The 15,917-nt window shown below is 48.2% G+C and overlaps 1 protein-coding gene across 3 annotated transcripts in view; it reads right to left on the reverse strand.

The window, feature by feature from the left end:
• LRCH1 (leucine rich repeats and calponin homology domain containing 1) overlaps positions 1–15,699 on the reverse strand; it is a 215,914-nt gene extending 200,215 nt beyond the window's left edge. Inside the window, exon 1 of one of the 3 annotated variants that reach the window (XM_044926806.2) lies at positions 15,172–15,695. In XM_044926806.2, the coding sequence (XP_044782741.2) occupies positions 15,172–15,466 (295 nt within the window). In that variant the 5' untranslated portion in view covers positions 15,467–15,695. Of the gene's footprint in view, positions 1–15,171 lie in introns of all 3 variants that reach the window. The other 2 variants (XM_025262999.3, XM_025263001.3) reach the window with 2 other exon arrangements.
• Positions 15,700–15,917: the final 218 nt, after the last annotated feature.

Consider the following 15,917-nt stretch of genomic DNA (forward strand, 5'->3'; position numbering starts at 1 on the left):
CAATCACATGTTGAAATCTACATATTTATTCTTTAATCTCTGCATCCTCACAGACATGTTCTCACTCCTTGGAGAAGTATTTGTGGAATGAATGGAAAACACATAAAAACTCAGAAGATATAGTCTTGGCTCAACCACTTGGTAACACAACCCAAGGAAAACCATTTCACCATCTAATCCGGGTTTCCTTACACCTAAGATCTGAATATTTAGCTCTGGAAGAATAAATAATACCTACTCTCTGTGTGCTAAGTTGCTCAGTCATGTCCGACTCTTTGCCTCCCCATGGACCATAGCCCGCCAGGCTCCTCTGTCCAGGGGATTTCCCAGGCAGGAATGCTGGAGTGAGCAGCCATTCCCTTCCCCAGGGGATCTTCCCAACCCAAGAATTGAACCCAGGTTTCCTGCACTGCAGGCAGATTCTTCTCTGTCTGAGCCAGTACCTACTCTACCAACTTCCAAAGACTGTCAAAAGAATATAAATAATGCTTACACACAGTGCCACCAGGTATACTGAAGCTTTCTGGATATCACAGTCATTTTATTAATGTCACAATATTTCTAGGAATTTAGTCTTTCTGTGCCTTAGAAGACTGAATCTCTTTTCTAAAAATAACGGACTATGATAATAATAATGGCAAATGTCAGTGCCAAGCATTGATCTGAGCACTTTACACATATATTCATTCATTGCCTCTGCACAATAATCCTAGGATTATGATCCCTCATTGCAAGACAAGGAAACTGAGGCTCAGGGAAATTAAGCACTAGCCGTGTTCTTGTGAAACCAGGACTGAGAGCCAGCCATGTGTGCCCTTAGCCACTATGCCAATGACAGGCTGATGACACCCAGTTATTTATCTTACTGAAGACAAACTATGACACGTCAACCCTTGGGAATCTAGAAAAGCAAGTGACATCTACTGATCACTCACTTAAGCCAAACCCAAATTCTGCTCTGGGGACTGTATCTCACCTCCTCACAACAGCCCTGAAGGTAAAAGAGTATTTTTTTTAATTAATTTATTTAATTGGAGGCTAATTACTTTGCAATATTGTGGTGGTTTCTGCTGTACATTGACATGAATCAGCCATGGGTGTACATGTGTCCCCCATCCTGAACCCCGCCTCTCATCCCCCTCCCCATCCCATCCCCCTGGGTTGGCCCAGTGCACCGGCTTTGAGTGCCCTGTTCCATGCATTGAACTTGGACTGGGGATCTGTTTCACATATGGTAATATACATGCTTCAATGCTGTTCTCTCAAATCATCCCACCCTCACCTTCTCCCACAGAGTCCAAAAGCCTGTTCTTTACATCTGTGTCTCTTTTGCTGCCTCGCATGTAAGGTCATCGTTGCCATCTTTCTAAATTCCATATATATGTATTAATATACTGTATTGGTGTCTTTCTTTCTGACTTACTTCACTCTGCATAATAGACTCCAGTTTCATCCACCTCATTAAAACTGATTCAAATGCATTCTCTTTAATAGCTGAGTAATATTCCACTGTGTATATGTACCACAGCTTTCTCATCCATTCACCTGCAGATGGACATCTAGGTTGCTTCCATGTCCTATTGTAAACAGTGCTGCAATGAACATTGGGGTACACGTGTCTCTTTCAATTCTGGTTTCCTCGGTGTGTATGCCCAGCAGTGGGACTGCTGGGTCATATGGCAGCTCTATTTCCAGTTTTTTAAGGAATCTTCACGCTGTTCTCCATAGTGGCTGTACTAGTTTGCATTCCTACCAACAGTGTAAGACGGTTCCCTTTTCTCCACACCCTCTCCAGCATTTATTGCTTGTAGACTTTTTGATAGCAGCCATTCTAACCGGAGTGAGATGGTACCTCATTGTGGTTTTGATTTGCATTTCTCTGATAATGAGTGATGTTGAGCATCTGGAAAAGAGTATTTTCACCATCAACAAATTACAAACCTGGGGACTTGCCTGGTGGTCCAGTGGCTAAGACTCCATACTCCCAGTGCCAGGGGTCTGGGTTCGATTCCTAGTCGGGGAACTAGATCCCACACGTCAAAACTAAAGATCCTGCGTGGCACAACTAAGACCCTACGCACCTGAATAAATAAATATTAAAACAAAACAAATTACCCACCTGAAGTTCAGCCAGACTCAGTAATTTGCTTCAAATTCTAAAATTAATAATCTGGGGGAATAATATGTAAAAAATACACCAACTAGGCAGAGAAGCGTTTCCATCCCTGCCCGTCTCCAGCATGGGGCATTTCCCAGACCAACTCGTCTCAGGTCTGGATGCCTCACTGAGCCCCAGAGCTGACCCCTGACTTATGCCCACCTGAGGTTCCTCGGTTGCTCAGGGGTAAAGAATCCATCTACCAGTGCAGGAGACACATGAGATGCGGGTTCAATCCCTGAGTCAGGAAGATATCCTGGAGAAGGAAATGACAACCCGCTCTAGTATTCTTGCCTGGGAAATTCCATGGACAGAGGAGCCTAGGGGGCTACGATTCACGGGGTCGCAAAGAGTGGGACATGACTGAGTACACACGCACAGCACAACAGCTGGCTCCCCGCAACCGGGTGGAAGGGACACCCAGTCTGCTGGGCCCCCTGACCAAGGGGCCTGGGAGGGAGGTGGGCTTTCTGACATTGGGTCAGAACGGCCTCAGGGAAGAGAGCAATCGCCAAGAGGCAAGAGTTTCACATCCTGGTGCAGAATTCCATGTCAGAAGGGAGTCTGCATTTTTCCAAAGAAACGCTGTCAACACAAAGGCCCAGCTCTGCCAGGGTTAAAGGGAGGGTTGGCGGGGGAACCAAACCACCACTTACTACTTTATTTCCACAGGAAAATGGATTCCAAGTGCTGAGAAAAGTCTTGCTCTGACAGGCAGCGGTGGACCTCCAGGCCTGAGTCTGGGTGGGACTGCCCCACGCGTCTGTCAGTACTTTGGGATCCAATTTACATGGAGCCCAAGCATGTCCTCCAAACCACATGCTGTAAAATCCTGAACTAACACGTTTAATCTGTAACCGCGCTTCGTTTCCTATCTTTTTCTCCCCAGCTTTGGACCACATGTTATTAAAGGTTTCACGGTATTTTTTTTTTCTTTTAGAGTCCGTCCTCTGGATGGTCTGGGTGGGGCTCCTCCTGGATGGTCTGGGTGGGGCTGACCTGAGAAGTCTAAGGAGGGAGGGAGCTTCCTGGCTGGGAGGTGTCCACCACCCTGCTGTGTGACCTTGGGCAAGTGGCTTAAGCTCTCTGAGCCTCAGTGTCCTCAGCCATTAAACGAGGGAGAGATGTGAAGGGGTGATTTCTAGTTATGGAGAAACTCCCTCTTCAGGCTACAGTGGTCAAGAAAGGCATTTCAGAGGCAGGTGGATTTCAACTGGATATCGGAAGTTGGGTGGAACCCAGCTGGCAGTTGGGAAGGTAAGGAGATACTGAGCTCCTACTACAGTTAAAACACAACACTCAGCAAGAATTAAATGAGGAAATGTATATATTACATAGATTTAATATATCTGTTTACATATAAAGGACATGGAACAATGCCTGACACAGGAAAGAACTTGATAGTGTTGTTATCATTGTTATAAGCATTGTCCTCACAACACGACTCAGTATCCATTGTTCCCATTTTACAGGTAAGACATCAGGTCACAGGAACCTGATACTCCGAGTTTAAGTTATCTGGTCAGAGTGACACAGTTAATAATCGACAATACCAAGATTTGGACCCTGGTCTTTGAGGCTCAAGAGAGCTGATTTTTAACCTCTAAGCTACACAACGGGGAAGACAGTCCCTTAAGGACTAAAAGGCTTTTTCTGAAAATGACACTTAAGTTACTGAGAATACAGTACTTTCGGGGCTTCCCAGATGGCTCAGTGGTAAAGAATCCACCTGCAATTCAGGAGCCAGGAAGATGCCCTGGAGAAAGAAATGCCAAGCCACTCCAGTATTCTTGCCTGGAAAGTCCCATGGACAGAGGAGCCTGGTGGGCTGCAGTCCACTGGGTCGCAAAAGAAGCAGACACATCAGCAACAGAACAACAGTGCTTCCAAATACGTTACTTGAGTCCTTACCCAATTCTGCAAAATCTACAGGGACAACTATATCTCTATTTTTTTTTCCTCATCCACAGCTGCTACCCTTGCTAAGTGCTCAAAACCTGTTTACTCACTTCAACTGTTAACTTCAAGCGACATTTGATACAATAAAACTCCCACCTGTCCCTCTCAGAAGTCATGACAACTCGACCTCTGGATGTAATCTGGCTTATCAAACACTTGGCAAACGTCGAAGAAAGTAATCTTACCTGTTGAGAAAGAATAACTCTAGGGACCCACCAACCACCAAAAACAAGATTCTAAATTTGAGCGAGGTGGTGGGGAGAAGGGGGACCCAGACTTTAGTCAGAGTCACCCATTTTTAAGTGTGTATGTGGCCCCTTCCTTTTACAGGACATCAGGTACTCAGAAACATTTACTGTGGGGAATAAGACAGGCCTGGCCCAGGCATCCTGGGAGGGCAGGCTTACACAGCACAGTCACTTTATCCAGGCCAGGAGGAGTGTGTGCTGGGCTGAATCAAGTTCCCCTAGATTCGTGCACTGAAGCCCCAGTTCCTCAGAACACGATCTATTTGGAGATCAGGCCTCTCAAGTTGTATAACCGCTCATAAGGTTATACGAGTGGGTTATGGGCAGGCACTAATTCAGTGTGACCGGTGTCTTCATAAGAAGAGGAAACATGGACCCACAAGGACACAGCAGGGACGCTCAAGGACAGAGGAAAGGCCACAGGAGCACAGGGGCAGGCTGGCCACCAACAAGCCAAGGAGAGACGCCTCGGGAGAAACCAGCCCCGCCGACACCTTGACTTTGGACTCTAAGCCTCTAGAACAGTGAGAAAATAAATTTCTGTTAAGACACCCAGTCTGTGGTATTTTGTTACGGCAGCCTGAGCCAACTAGTAGAGTGGGGTGATGGCTGAGAAGCAAAAAGATGCAGTGTGGGGAAAAAAAAAAAGGTGAGGACCAAAAAAAACGGCATCAGATCAGCAAACCGTGCGTCGTGGCAGATCCAAGATGACGGACTGAAAGTGCAGGGACTAAGAGACGGCTGCGAGTAGGAAAGAGGAGAGGAGCTGCGCATTGATATTAATCTAGCACTTTCTGTCCCTTGTATGGAGGGCACACACGAAACTAAGGGAAAATCCCTGCCGAGCCAGACCTCACGGGCCAGCAAAGGAGGAAAGAGTTTAAGCATGGGGAAAATACCAGAGAGGAAGGCAATAATTCACAAAAAAGCACCATAAGGAAATAATGCCAAAGTGTCTTAAAGCTGCGCCTGATTCTGTGCTCAGATCTACATGGAAGGGCTGCCAGGGAGCCCCCTGTCTTGAGGAGGCTGGGGACTGGCCAAATGGGAGCGAGGTTAAGTAGACTCGTCCAAGGCAGAAGGGCTTCCCTGATGGCTCAGGCAGTAAAGTGTCTGCCTCCAGTGCAGCAGACCTGGGTTCGATCCCTACGTTAGGAAGATCCCCTGGAGAAGGAAATGGCAACCCACTCCAGTACTCTTGCCTGGAAAATCCCATGGATGGAGAAGCCTGGTAGACTACAGTTCGTGGGGTCACAAAGAGTCAGACACAACTGAGCAACTTCACTTTCATGCTTTTCCAGGGCAGAAGGTGGGGAGGTGAAGGGGTGAAGCAAGGGAAATAACCTGGAAAAGGGAAATGCGGGCAATGGGAAGGAAGGCCAAGTCAGGCAGTCTGCAAGGGGAGATGCTATCTTTGAACTCATCGCAGTTGCCTGCAGAGAGAAAATGCAGTAAATCAGAGCCAGGCTGATGGAACCAGGTCAGATGTACTGACGCTACTTGTAAGGCTGTGCAGCATCAACATCAAAAAATAGGGAAGAACATTGGAGGGTGTAGAGAATGGACATGTGGGCACAGGAGGCAAAGGGCGTGGGGATGCACTGGGAGAGCAGCACTGGCATATACACCAGACAGCGAGTGGGAAGCTGCTATATCGCACGGGGGCTCAGCTCAGTGCTCCCTGAGGACCTAGAGGGCTGGGATGGGGGTGGGAGGGAGGCTCAAGGGGGAGGGGACACATGCACCCACAGACCTGACTCACACTGTGGTACAGCAGAAACCAGCACAACACTGTAAAGCAGTTACACTCCAATAAAATAAATACATAGAATATTTTAAAAAAAGGAACATCGGAGGAATACCTTGGGTGGCAAAACTCCATGGCCAGAGCTGCAGAGGTCAGCTGTCAAAAGCAAGACCACATGAGAAGCCAGAGGATTAAGAAAACCAAGATAGGGCTTCCCTCTGCCCCTCTGGGGAGAACAGTCAAGGGGAACCTCAAGGCTCACTGGGCCAGAGAGATACGGACTGTGTTTCGAGTCACAAGGTCTTAGGGCCCCTCCAGCAAAGAGACTGAGGAAGCACAGCAGAAGGAAGAAAGCAAATATCAAAGAAGATTTCCAAAGTTATAAAGCCTGACCCCGGAACATCCTGGAAGGGTTCCAGGTACCATAAATTAGCCTGGCTCAGTATCAATCTCCTATGAACATAGGAGCAATAATTTCTCAGCAACCCCAAATTAAAACGTTTCTATGATGCAAACCAAACACTGCTTGTCTCCAATTTTTTTTTTTTTTTTTGGTCCCAGTATCCCTCCTTTATGACCAGTGGAGGACCCAGATAGGAAAAAGTAGGAGCACACCCAGGAATCTGACTTTGAGAAAGGCATCTCACTTCTACTTGCTTGCAGTAAAAGCAAGAGAAGCCAAATTCTCACAGTTCTTCGACTTTCTATCCATGTAAACAATCTCACTCGATTTTTGAATTACTTTGTGGGAACAGATGGTTTCCAAATGTACGACTTCTTACTACAGTATATGGAAGCAATACTACTGAACTCTGAAATTAAGATGAAGAGAACACAGACACGCTTCAGGCCTGCGTCTCTATTGGCAGGCCTAAGGCTTACATGGAATCCTCACCATTCTTATTTTTTTTTCTTTCTTTTCTCTCTTGCCTTTTTTCTTTTTTTGGTTAAACAATTCACACCACATACACACAAAAACTTCTCTGAAATATCATAGCAACTGAAAATTCTGCTGCAAAAACCCTTCCACGCCACTCACGAAAAATAGTAGCAATAAAACAGAAGCCTCTTGACTTTCTATAAATTATACATCAGCTATGTAAATATAGTTGGGTTTTGGGTCTTACATCCTTAAGCCTTTTACGATAGGGACTTCCTAGGGGGTGCTATTGGTAAAGAATCTGCCAGGGTACAAGAGACAAGGGTTCAATCCCTAGGTCGGGAAGATCCCCTGGAGAAGGACATGGCAACTCACTCCAGTATTCCTGCCTGGAAAATCCTCCCATGGACAGAGGAGCCTGGCGGGCTACAGTCATGGGGCCACAAAGAGTCAGACACAACTGAGCACACACATAATTTTATATTTGAAATAAACATCACAGTTAACTCCAAATCACCTGAATTCCAACAAGTGACACCATCACTGAAAGAGCTCACAAATGGTAATCGTGGTGGCAGTACCAGACCTAAGCCCAGGCCAGTTTTCCCCAATGCCTTTCAAAGGCAGAAGTCTAATTTTCCAAAAAGCTAAGCCAGATCTGGCAAGTAGCATCACAAACAGAATTCTATGAGGCACGGACAAAAGTTCAAGTCATGTGACCCAACCAACGACCCCATAAGCACCTTAAGCAGAGTTCATAGCATTTCTGCCATTTAAATCGCCAAGTCTCTGGAAAAGCAGACTCAACACAGCGCCGGGAGGAGATGACTTTGGGAAGATATTAAGAGAAAGTAAATGCTGCCCAGCATAAATATAATAAGTCTTTATACCTATTATCTCTAGCCAAAGAACTTTATATAGCAAATGAAAAATTGGGTGCCACAGAACTTTCATACAACAAGAAGTTTGTAGCAATAGTAAATGCCTCCACACAACTTATAAAATGTACATAAATAAAGGCATCGGATATGTAAATATAGTTGGGCTTTCTTTTTTGGCTAAGCAAGTCACACACATATAAATGTATATAGATATAAATATATAGATCTCTGTGTGTGTGTGTGTGTGTGTGTGTGTGTGTTAGTTGCTCAGCCATGTCTGACTGTTTGCAACCCCATGGACTGTAGCCCACTAGGCTCCTCTGTCCATGGGATTTCCCAGTCAAGAATACTGGAGTGGGTTGCCATTCCTTTCTCCAGGGGATCTTCTCAACCCAGGGATCGAACCCAAGTCTCCCACACTGCAGAGAGATTCTTTACCATCTGAGCACCAGTACATCCAAGTATATCGATATATACCAATTAATACAGGTATATAAATACACCTATAGGTATAAGTAAATAGTTATATCTATGGATATAGGTCAATAGATATAGATAGGTACATATGAAAAAGGGGAATAACAGAAAAGTGCATGCAAAAGAAGGAAGCAACTTGTGTTTAAATACTGATAAGTAATGACGAAGTTGACTAACAACTTCTAAGCCTTTGTTCACACCAGCAGGACAGCAAGAGCAAAGGTAATTAACCTCTGCACCAATCAACACTAACATGGATTTCAAATGTTAGTGTTTACATTTTAAATGCTTACCTACCCTTTATGCTAAAACCAAAGAACCGCTAAACCACAACATGAAAATTTTAAGTTGCAACAGAACTCAAAAAAAAAAATTCTTAGTCAACAATTGAAGTTAAAATCTTTAAATAGTGGGGTTATGCCAAAATTTTGCCTAATAACTGACACTCACCAAAAAAACAAATAAGATGTCGCAGTGACTAACAAATTAGCCAGTGGAATACTTTCAATGATGGTCAAACCCTGGGCTGACCTTTATAAACTGGCACAGCTCAGAAATTCCCAGAGGTTTTGTGGCCTATGGTTGCATGCTGTTATTCTGGAAACATGATTATCGTGTTCTTGCCTTTTCAATAAGGAGCGGCCCATGATGCAAGCAACGAGAATGCAGGTGTGTTTGTGGAGACTGTTTCTGCCACACACAGAAACGTGGGACAGCACGCGTGGCTGTGGTGCAGAGCCACCGCGCACACGGAAGCCTGGCAGCGCTCAGTCCTCTAAATGGCAACCCACTCCAGTGTTCTGGCCTGGGAAATCCCACGGACAGAGGAGCCGGGCAGCTACAGTCCATTAGGTCACAAAGAATTGGACATGATTGAGCGACTAAACCACAGTGAAACCTGGTCTTCCCCGGTGGCTCAGCGGTAAAGAATCCGCCTGTCAATGCAGGAGACATGGGGTCAGTCCCTGGTCCTGGAAGATCCCCTGGAGAAGGAAATGGCAACCCACTCCAGTATTCTTGCCTGGAGAATCCCACGGACAGAGGAGCCTGGCAGGCTACAGTCCATGGGGTTGCAAAGAGTCAGATACAACTTAGTGATTAAACAACAACAGTGAAACTGATCAACAACAATAATAAAAGGGAGGAAAAGCTGTGACTCCTTGTTTTTGAAGTATTAATAGTCAAAATATATGTGATGAATATAGCCATTTAAATGAGAGTGACTATCACTATAAATGATCGTTATAGCACAGTGACTAATCAATTCAATAGCAGAAACATAATTTGAAACAAAGCATAACTACAAAGAACATCATGTTCTACAAAAACACGTGTGATTTCAAGTTTCATTACATTCATAATGAAAAATCTTTACGGCCAAAATTATGGAATAGTTTTTGAGACCAGATAGATTTCATCAAGTCTTGGGTGCATCCCAGTGACTAAAGGAAGCTAATATCCCAAGGCTTCAGTTGAGACAGAATGGGAGTGGGGCAGGGGGACTCAGGCTTCAACAGAGAAGCCACAAATCTCAGACAAGAGTCTTTGCCTCTGTAGATATTTGAGAGAGGTATCGCAGACAGACCAGGGCCTTAGTCCCACAGGCTGACATATCCCAGGCCCCAGTAATCCGCAGTGCCCTACAGGGTCCTAAGAGCCCTGTGCCGCGTCACCCCATTGCACGGTGACGGCCTGAACGTTCCCGGCCTGAACACCCGTCTCACTTGTACGCACAGCAGATCTCAGACTGTCAGGCACACCCCACGTTCACACCATCTTTCCAACCACAGAATGTGCATGCGGACTTCCATCCAAAACCGAGCCAGCCTACAAAACCTGACCCAAACCTCAGGTTAGCAGAGTCTTTCCAAGCCAGTTTAACTAAAATGACCTTTTTTTCTGAATTTTGCAGACAATGTCTATCTGTGCCACTGGCGTCGCACCTTGAGGTCCCCACGGCTTCCCAGTTCCCGTGGCCGCCCCAGCAGCAGCAGCCCCAGCGGCCTGGCCCACCTGCTCCCCTCTGCTGATGTCCAGTGGTTTTATTTCCATCCTTCTGTCTAAGGCAGGATACCAGGGCCTCAAACCCTGTTACTTTCCACATTTGACAGGGGGAGTTGAAGGCTGTGTATGGTGTTTTTCGTGTTTTGTTTTGAAATTAAAGGATGCAAAATAAAGGGGGCATCCCTGGTGGCTCAGTGGTAAAAAAAAAAAAAAAAAAATCCACCTGCCAATGACGGAGATACAGGTTTGATCCCTGATCTGGGACGATCCCACATGCCTTGGAACAACTAAGCCGGTGGGTCACAACTGTTGAGCCTGCGCTCTAGAGCCCGGGAGCCGAAACAATGGAGCCCGCATGACCTCGAGCCTGTGCTCTGCCACGAGAGAGGCCACCGCCAACGAGAAGCCCCCGCACAGCAACTGGAGAGGAGCCCCCACTTGCTGCAACTAGAGAAGAGCCCGTGCAGCAGCCAAGACCCAGCACAGGCAAAAGTAAATAAACATATAAATAAAAAATTATATATATATACACACATATATATTTAAAGAAGATGCAGGGATTTTATTTTAAAAAAAGGTCACTTGGCATCTCACGGGCGCTCCTGTTGTGCCTTACTCTCCGCACTTCCTCCAGGACCAGCACTGGCACTTACAGGACCTCGCTGAGTACTTTTCTCATCTGTATTCCTGCCTGGGCGAGCCCTGCATTTCCCATATCGCCTTTCCTGCTTCCAGCCACCCCCAAAAGAGATATCAGCAATAACACACCCAACTCTCTCCTTAATGTGACCAACTTTCAACAACTGCTCTGTACATCGGATCCAAGATTTTCCTTTTCATTTTCCAGGACCTCCAGCAATCAGCCTGAGACAGACTCTTTTCTTACTCCTCTTTTCAAGTCACTTCATTTCAGTCATACAAACACCCTTTGGAACTTCCTTATCCCCAAATGACACTATTGAATAAATCAGCACTAGAACAACAACAACAACAAGTTTGCTTTCCCAATGAACGTATTTGTGTACTTTTTTCTCAGACCTGACTTTCTGCTTCAGTTCATATTTATTACTACCGTTTGTGCTATTTTACAAGCTACTGCAAGTCACCTTTAATACAAGGCAGAGTGTATATTTCTAAACCAGGATAGCGTACATCTCCTATTAGTCTTCCCAGTTCATCCTTCAAAATCTATTTCTTAAATTATCTCCACCCTCACTGACAAGGAGAATGAAAACTCCATCAGAAGGGGTCAAGGGAGTCTCTGTTGGACTCTGCTGTATCCTTGGTACCTAGAACAGTGCCTGGCACTGAGCAGTGCTTGGTGGGTACTTGCAGAACAAATGTTGGTTGAATGAGTCTCCAGGTACCCTCCTGGTTTTTACTCCTCTCCACCCCTTCCCTGTGTGCATATGTGCCAAGTCGCTTCAGTCGTGTGCAACTCTTTGCAACCCTATGGACTGTAGGCCTTCCCAGGCTCCTCTGTCCATGGGATTTCCCAGTCAAGAACACTAGAGTGGGTTGCTGTTTCCTCCTCCAGAGATCGAACTCATATCTCTTATGTCTCCTAAACTGGCAGGCAGATTCTTTACCACTAGCACCATGGTCAAGAACACACACACTAGAGTGAACTCATCAGGGTTCCATCCCTGGTTTAGCATCTAAGTAGAGCGATGACCTTGAGCATGTATTACTCAACTCTCCCCAGCTGTACAGGAGGATCTGAACGTGCTTTTCACAAGGACCCAGCAGGGAGATGCAAAGCCCAGTCCGAGAGCTCATAGTGGCTCTTCTTCCATTCAGCCAGGGTCACCTGTGCCAACACACAGCCCTTCTTTCCCCAGCTCACCAGCCAGAAGTCTAGATCCTGACGACCAAACTATTTGCACTCAAATATGAGTAAATTGATTGGCTCAAAGAAAGGGGGAAGGCCTAAGAGTATTGGGTTTTTTTCCTATGAAAGGGATGTATGCATTTGATTAACAGAGCTTAAACATCTATTGAGCAGCCCTGGGCTTCTATATTTCTATGTTTACATCTGGGTTTTCAACTCCTGGCCAGATAAGCTACATTACCCAAGAGGGCAGTTCTGCTTAGGGTGGCTGCCAGAAGAGTTACTTTTACAAGGCATAAACCAAATGGCCTGAATTATACAACTGAATGGGGAGATAAAGCTTTCTCTGTCACTCCCTGTCTTACAAAATTTATGAAAAAGTCCACTTTACATCTCAGGTCTTCAAGGATCTTTGTGTGTCCTTCTGAATTTAAGAGATGTTCTGTAAACTAAATATGAACCCCAGAGAATCCACTGTCTTTATTGTATATGTTACTCCTCAGACACTCCACTCTTCTAAAACTCTTTATATGCAGGAAATGTCAGCACTGTGCGCACTGGAGGTAATTTTAACTCTTGCTTTATTTCGAGTTTTGCTCTTCCAAATAAGGAACAGTGTTCTGGGTAAACAGAGCAAAGGGCAGAACACAATTGGTTTACACCCAGCTTTGACCTGAGGCAAAAATGTTTTTGCAAAAGCAACTCTTTAACACATTTGGGTAATGAAATTTCATGTAAACGAGCTGTCTACATTGAATACTCTTTACTTCATGAGTTTTCCTAACTTCCTACAAACTCCAGTGACATTCCTCTTCCCATAATTAACATTGCCTTTGTCCGTAGGGAGTTAACCCTGATGGTTCAGATGGTAAAGACTATCTGCAATGCAGGAGACCCAGGTTCGATCCCTCCCTGGGAAAGGGAATGGCTATCCACTCCAGTATTCTTGCCTGGAGAGCTCCATGGACAGAGGAGCCTGGTGGGCCCAGTCCATGGGGTCTCAAAGAGTCACACACGACTGAGGAACTAACATTTTCAGTTCACTGTGACTAAGGTTAAGCCTCCAAGATTTAACTAGTTAGAATTTTCTGCACATAGAACATGTGCAAGTGAGGTTTCGAATTAAAATCTTGCAGAACTCACAACCAAAGCTCACCACAAACAAGCAAAGAAAGGACAACGGAAACCGTGTTTTAAACACCACCATGCTTCACACGGTTAGGTCTGAACTGAAAGAGGTGGTCTCTGCTTTTAAAAGCACCGGTCTTCTCCAAGAAACACCAGTTGGGCAAACACATCAAGTTCACCCAACTGTGAAATAAACCTCAGAAGTAGAGGAACACTATTCAGTGCCTCCTTCTGAACTTACAGACACAGATTATTATTGGTCCTGCAAGCTCCATGTTCATATCCAATGAAATGAATATCCTGCCAGCTACATTTTCAGCAGTCATATCCAATCCTGCCATAGCTCACCTTACAATCTGCCACAAAAGGGAAGTCCAACTTAACAACGGACTTTTTTTCTAAGTTAATGATTCAGGCAATTCTTGGAATAACTTCCACTTGAGAAACTGCATCTAAGTGGTCCAATCAAGAACCTCCCCAGCTGTTGACAACTCAACTCTGGAAATTCCCTCCTTTTTGCCCATTCCTGACTATCCCTAGATCCAAATTGCAAAGTTTAATGACCCCAAAGAGTGCTTTCTGCCTCTAGTGAACTCAGAAGTCTTGTCTGAATATTCATTAGGACTCTTAATAAACGTGCATTGAATTAAAGAGGGGAGCGCTGGAATCTAGCTCCAAAAGGCCACTGTCTGTCCCCTCTCCCCACTCCCACCCTCCCGCAGCGGAGGAAACGGATCTGGAGCTGACATCAAGCCATCCAGGATCCCAGGGGTCTGACACTCGGCCTGTGACGCAATGACAGCCAGGAGGTCTGGTCGGTGGTTCCCAAATGGGGTACCCACTGCTCTGGAAAATGCTGGGAGGCAAGATACAAACCCTCCTCCAGAGAACTGAAACCAGACGGTGGGGAACCCAGGCAGTTCTACCTGGATCCCAAGGCCCGAATCACATTCCACCAGCCTCCTTCCTGTTTATAGATCCTGCTCCAGTAACTCCAACTACCAAAGGGAAAGCCGACCTCTCAGAAATATGTCAACACACGACATAACTTGAAAACGCTGTATGCTCATTGGCGCGAGTTACAACTTGTCGGGCTCACGGGTGGAAACCGGCGCACTTTAATTACTTTTTTTTTTTTTTTAAATATACCCTGCCGTCTCTTCCAGGGCCCCCGCAAAGATCGGATTACTGAGTACGAGGTAGCTTCGGTGGCAGGACCAAACCGCGTGGGCGGTGAGCTGGAGGCAAAGAACCAGCGAGCGGACAGCCCGGCGAAGCGGCTGCGATTTGGTTTCGCGACCAGAGCCGCCGCTCCCTCACACAGACGCAGGAAGAGGAAGCCGCGGGCACAAGTTGCCTGATCGCTCGGTGGTGTCGCCGAGGGGGGCCCGGCGGAACCGCGCCGGTGCCCTCGGGTCGGCGGAGGGCGCGCCACCTTTGTCTAGAGGCTTCCCAACCCGGACGGGCGGCGCCTCGGCGCAAAGAGGGCTTTGCCCGGGTTGGAGGCGCAGACGCGGCGCCCGGGTCCCCAGCCCCTGCGCCGGGCCCAGGAAGCGGCCGCAGCCGCCCGAAACCTCCCACTTCCACTGCGCGCACGCGGCGCGCCCGCAAGTCCCAGTCCAGCGGCCACTTCCCCGGCGCAGCAGCGGCGGGGGGGACCCACGCGCCCGCGGGCTCGGCGGCCCGGAGCAGCCCCCCTCTCCTCGGGCCCGACCGCCCACGCGGGTCCCTGCCTCGGAACAGCACGGGCCGCTGGACCCCCAGGTCAGGCCAGATCTCAGACTGGCCACCGCGTCGGGGAAGGCACGACAGCCCGCCAAACACCCACACCCACCGCCCGCCCTCGGCCCTCTCTCACCTGCCTGCACCGTGTCCGAGAGGTCATGAGCGGGGGCCGCGGTCCTGGGAAATTCCTTCAGTTTCCTGGCACTGAGGTTCAAGCCCCCGGAGTTGGCCGCTTCCTCCAGCGCGCGCTCTAGCCCCCGGTTCAAGGGCAGGTTGAAGCCCCCGCCGCCGCCGCCGCCGCCGCCTCCCGCGGCCCCGCCGCTGGCTCCGGTTCCGCCGTGGTGGTGGTGGGGATGATGATGGGGGTGCAGCGTAGCCACCGACAGGGCAGGCACGAAAGGTTGGGGTTCGCTTCCCGGCGTCGCCATCTTCTCCCGGGCCCCCCCGCCCCGCCGCGCCGCTCCTGCGGGGGGAGGTCACACCTTTCCTCCCCCGGAACGGGAGACGACAGCCCGGGGCCGAGTCCCCGCGGCGCTCCGCCGAGAGATGCCGGAGGAGGGGCGGAGGGTGTGGCAGGCGCGCGGAACCGGGAGCCGAGAGGCGGAGGCGGCCGTGGCAGCGCGGTCTCGAAGGTTTCCTGTCCCCGGGAAGCTAAGGACTGCGGCGGCGGCGGCGGCGGGCAGCGCGCATGTGTCTCCTCCCGCCCCTGCGCCCTCCTCCCGGCGGCTCTCCCCTCCTCCGCCGCCCGCTCTCTGCTCCGCCTTCCCGCGGAGCCGTCAGTCCAGCCCCGAGCCTGCCTCCGCCGCCTCGGGCGCGGGCCCCGGCTGCTGCCGCGCGCCGGCGCCGGGCTGCCCCGGTACTCGCTTGGGGCTGGACGCG

Source organism: Bubalus bubalis, chromosome 13, assembly GCF_019923935.1.
Source record: "Bubalus bubalis isolate 160015118507 breed Murrah chromosome 13, NDDB_SH_1, whole genome shotgun sequence".
Classification (NCBI taxonomy): Eukaryota; Metazoa; Chordata; class Mammalia; order Artiodactyla; family Bovidae; genus Bubalus; species Bubalus bubalis.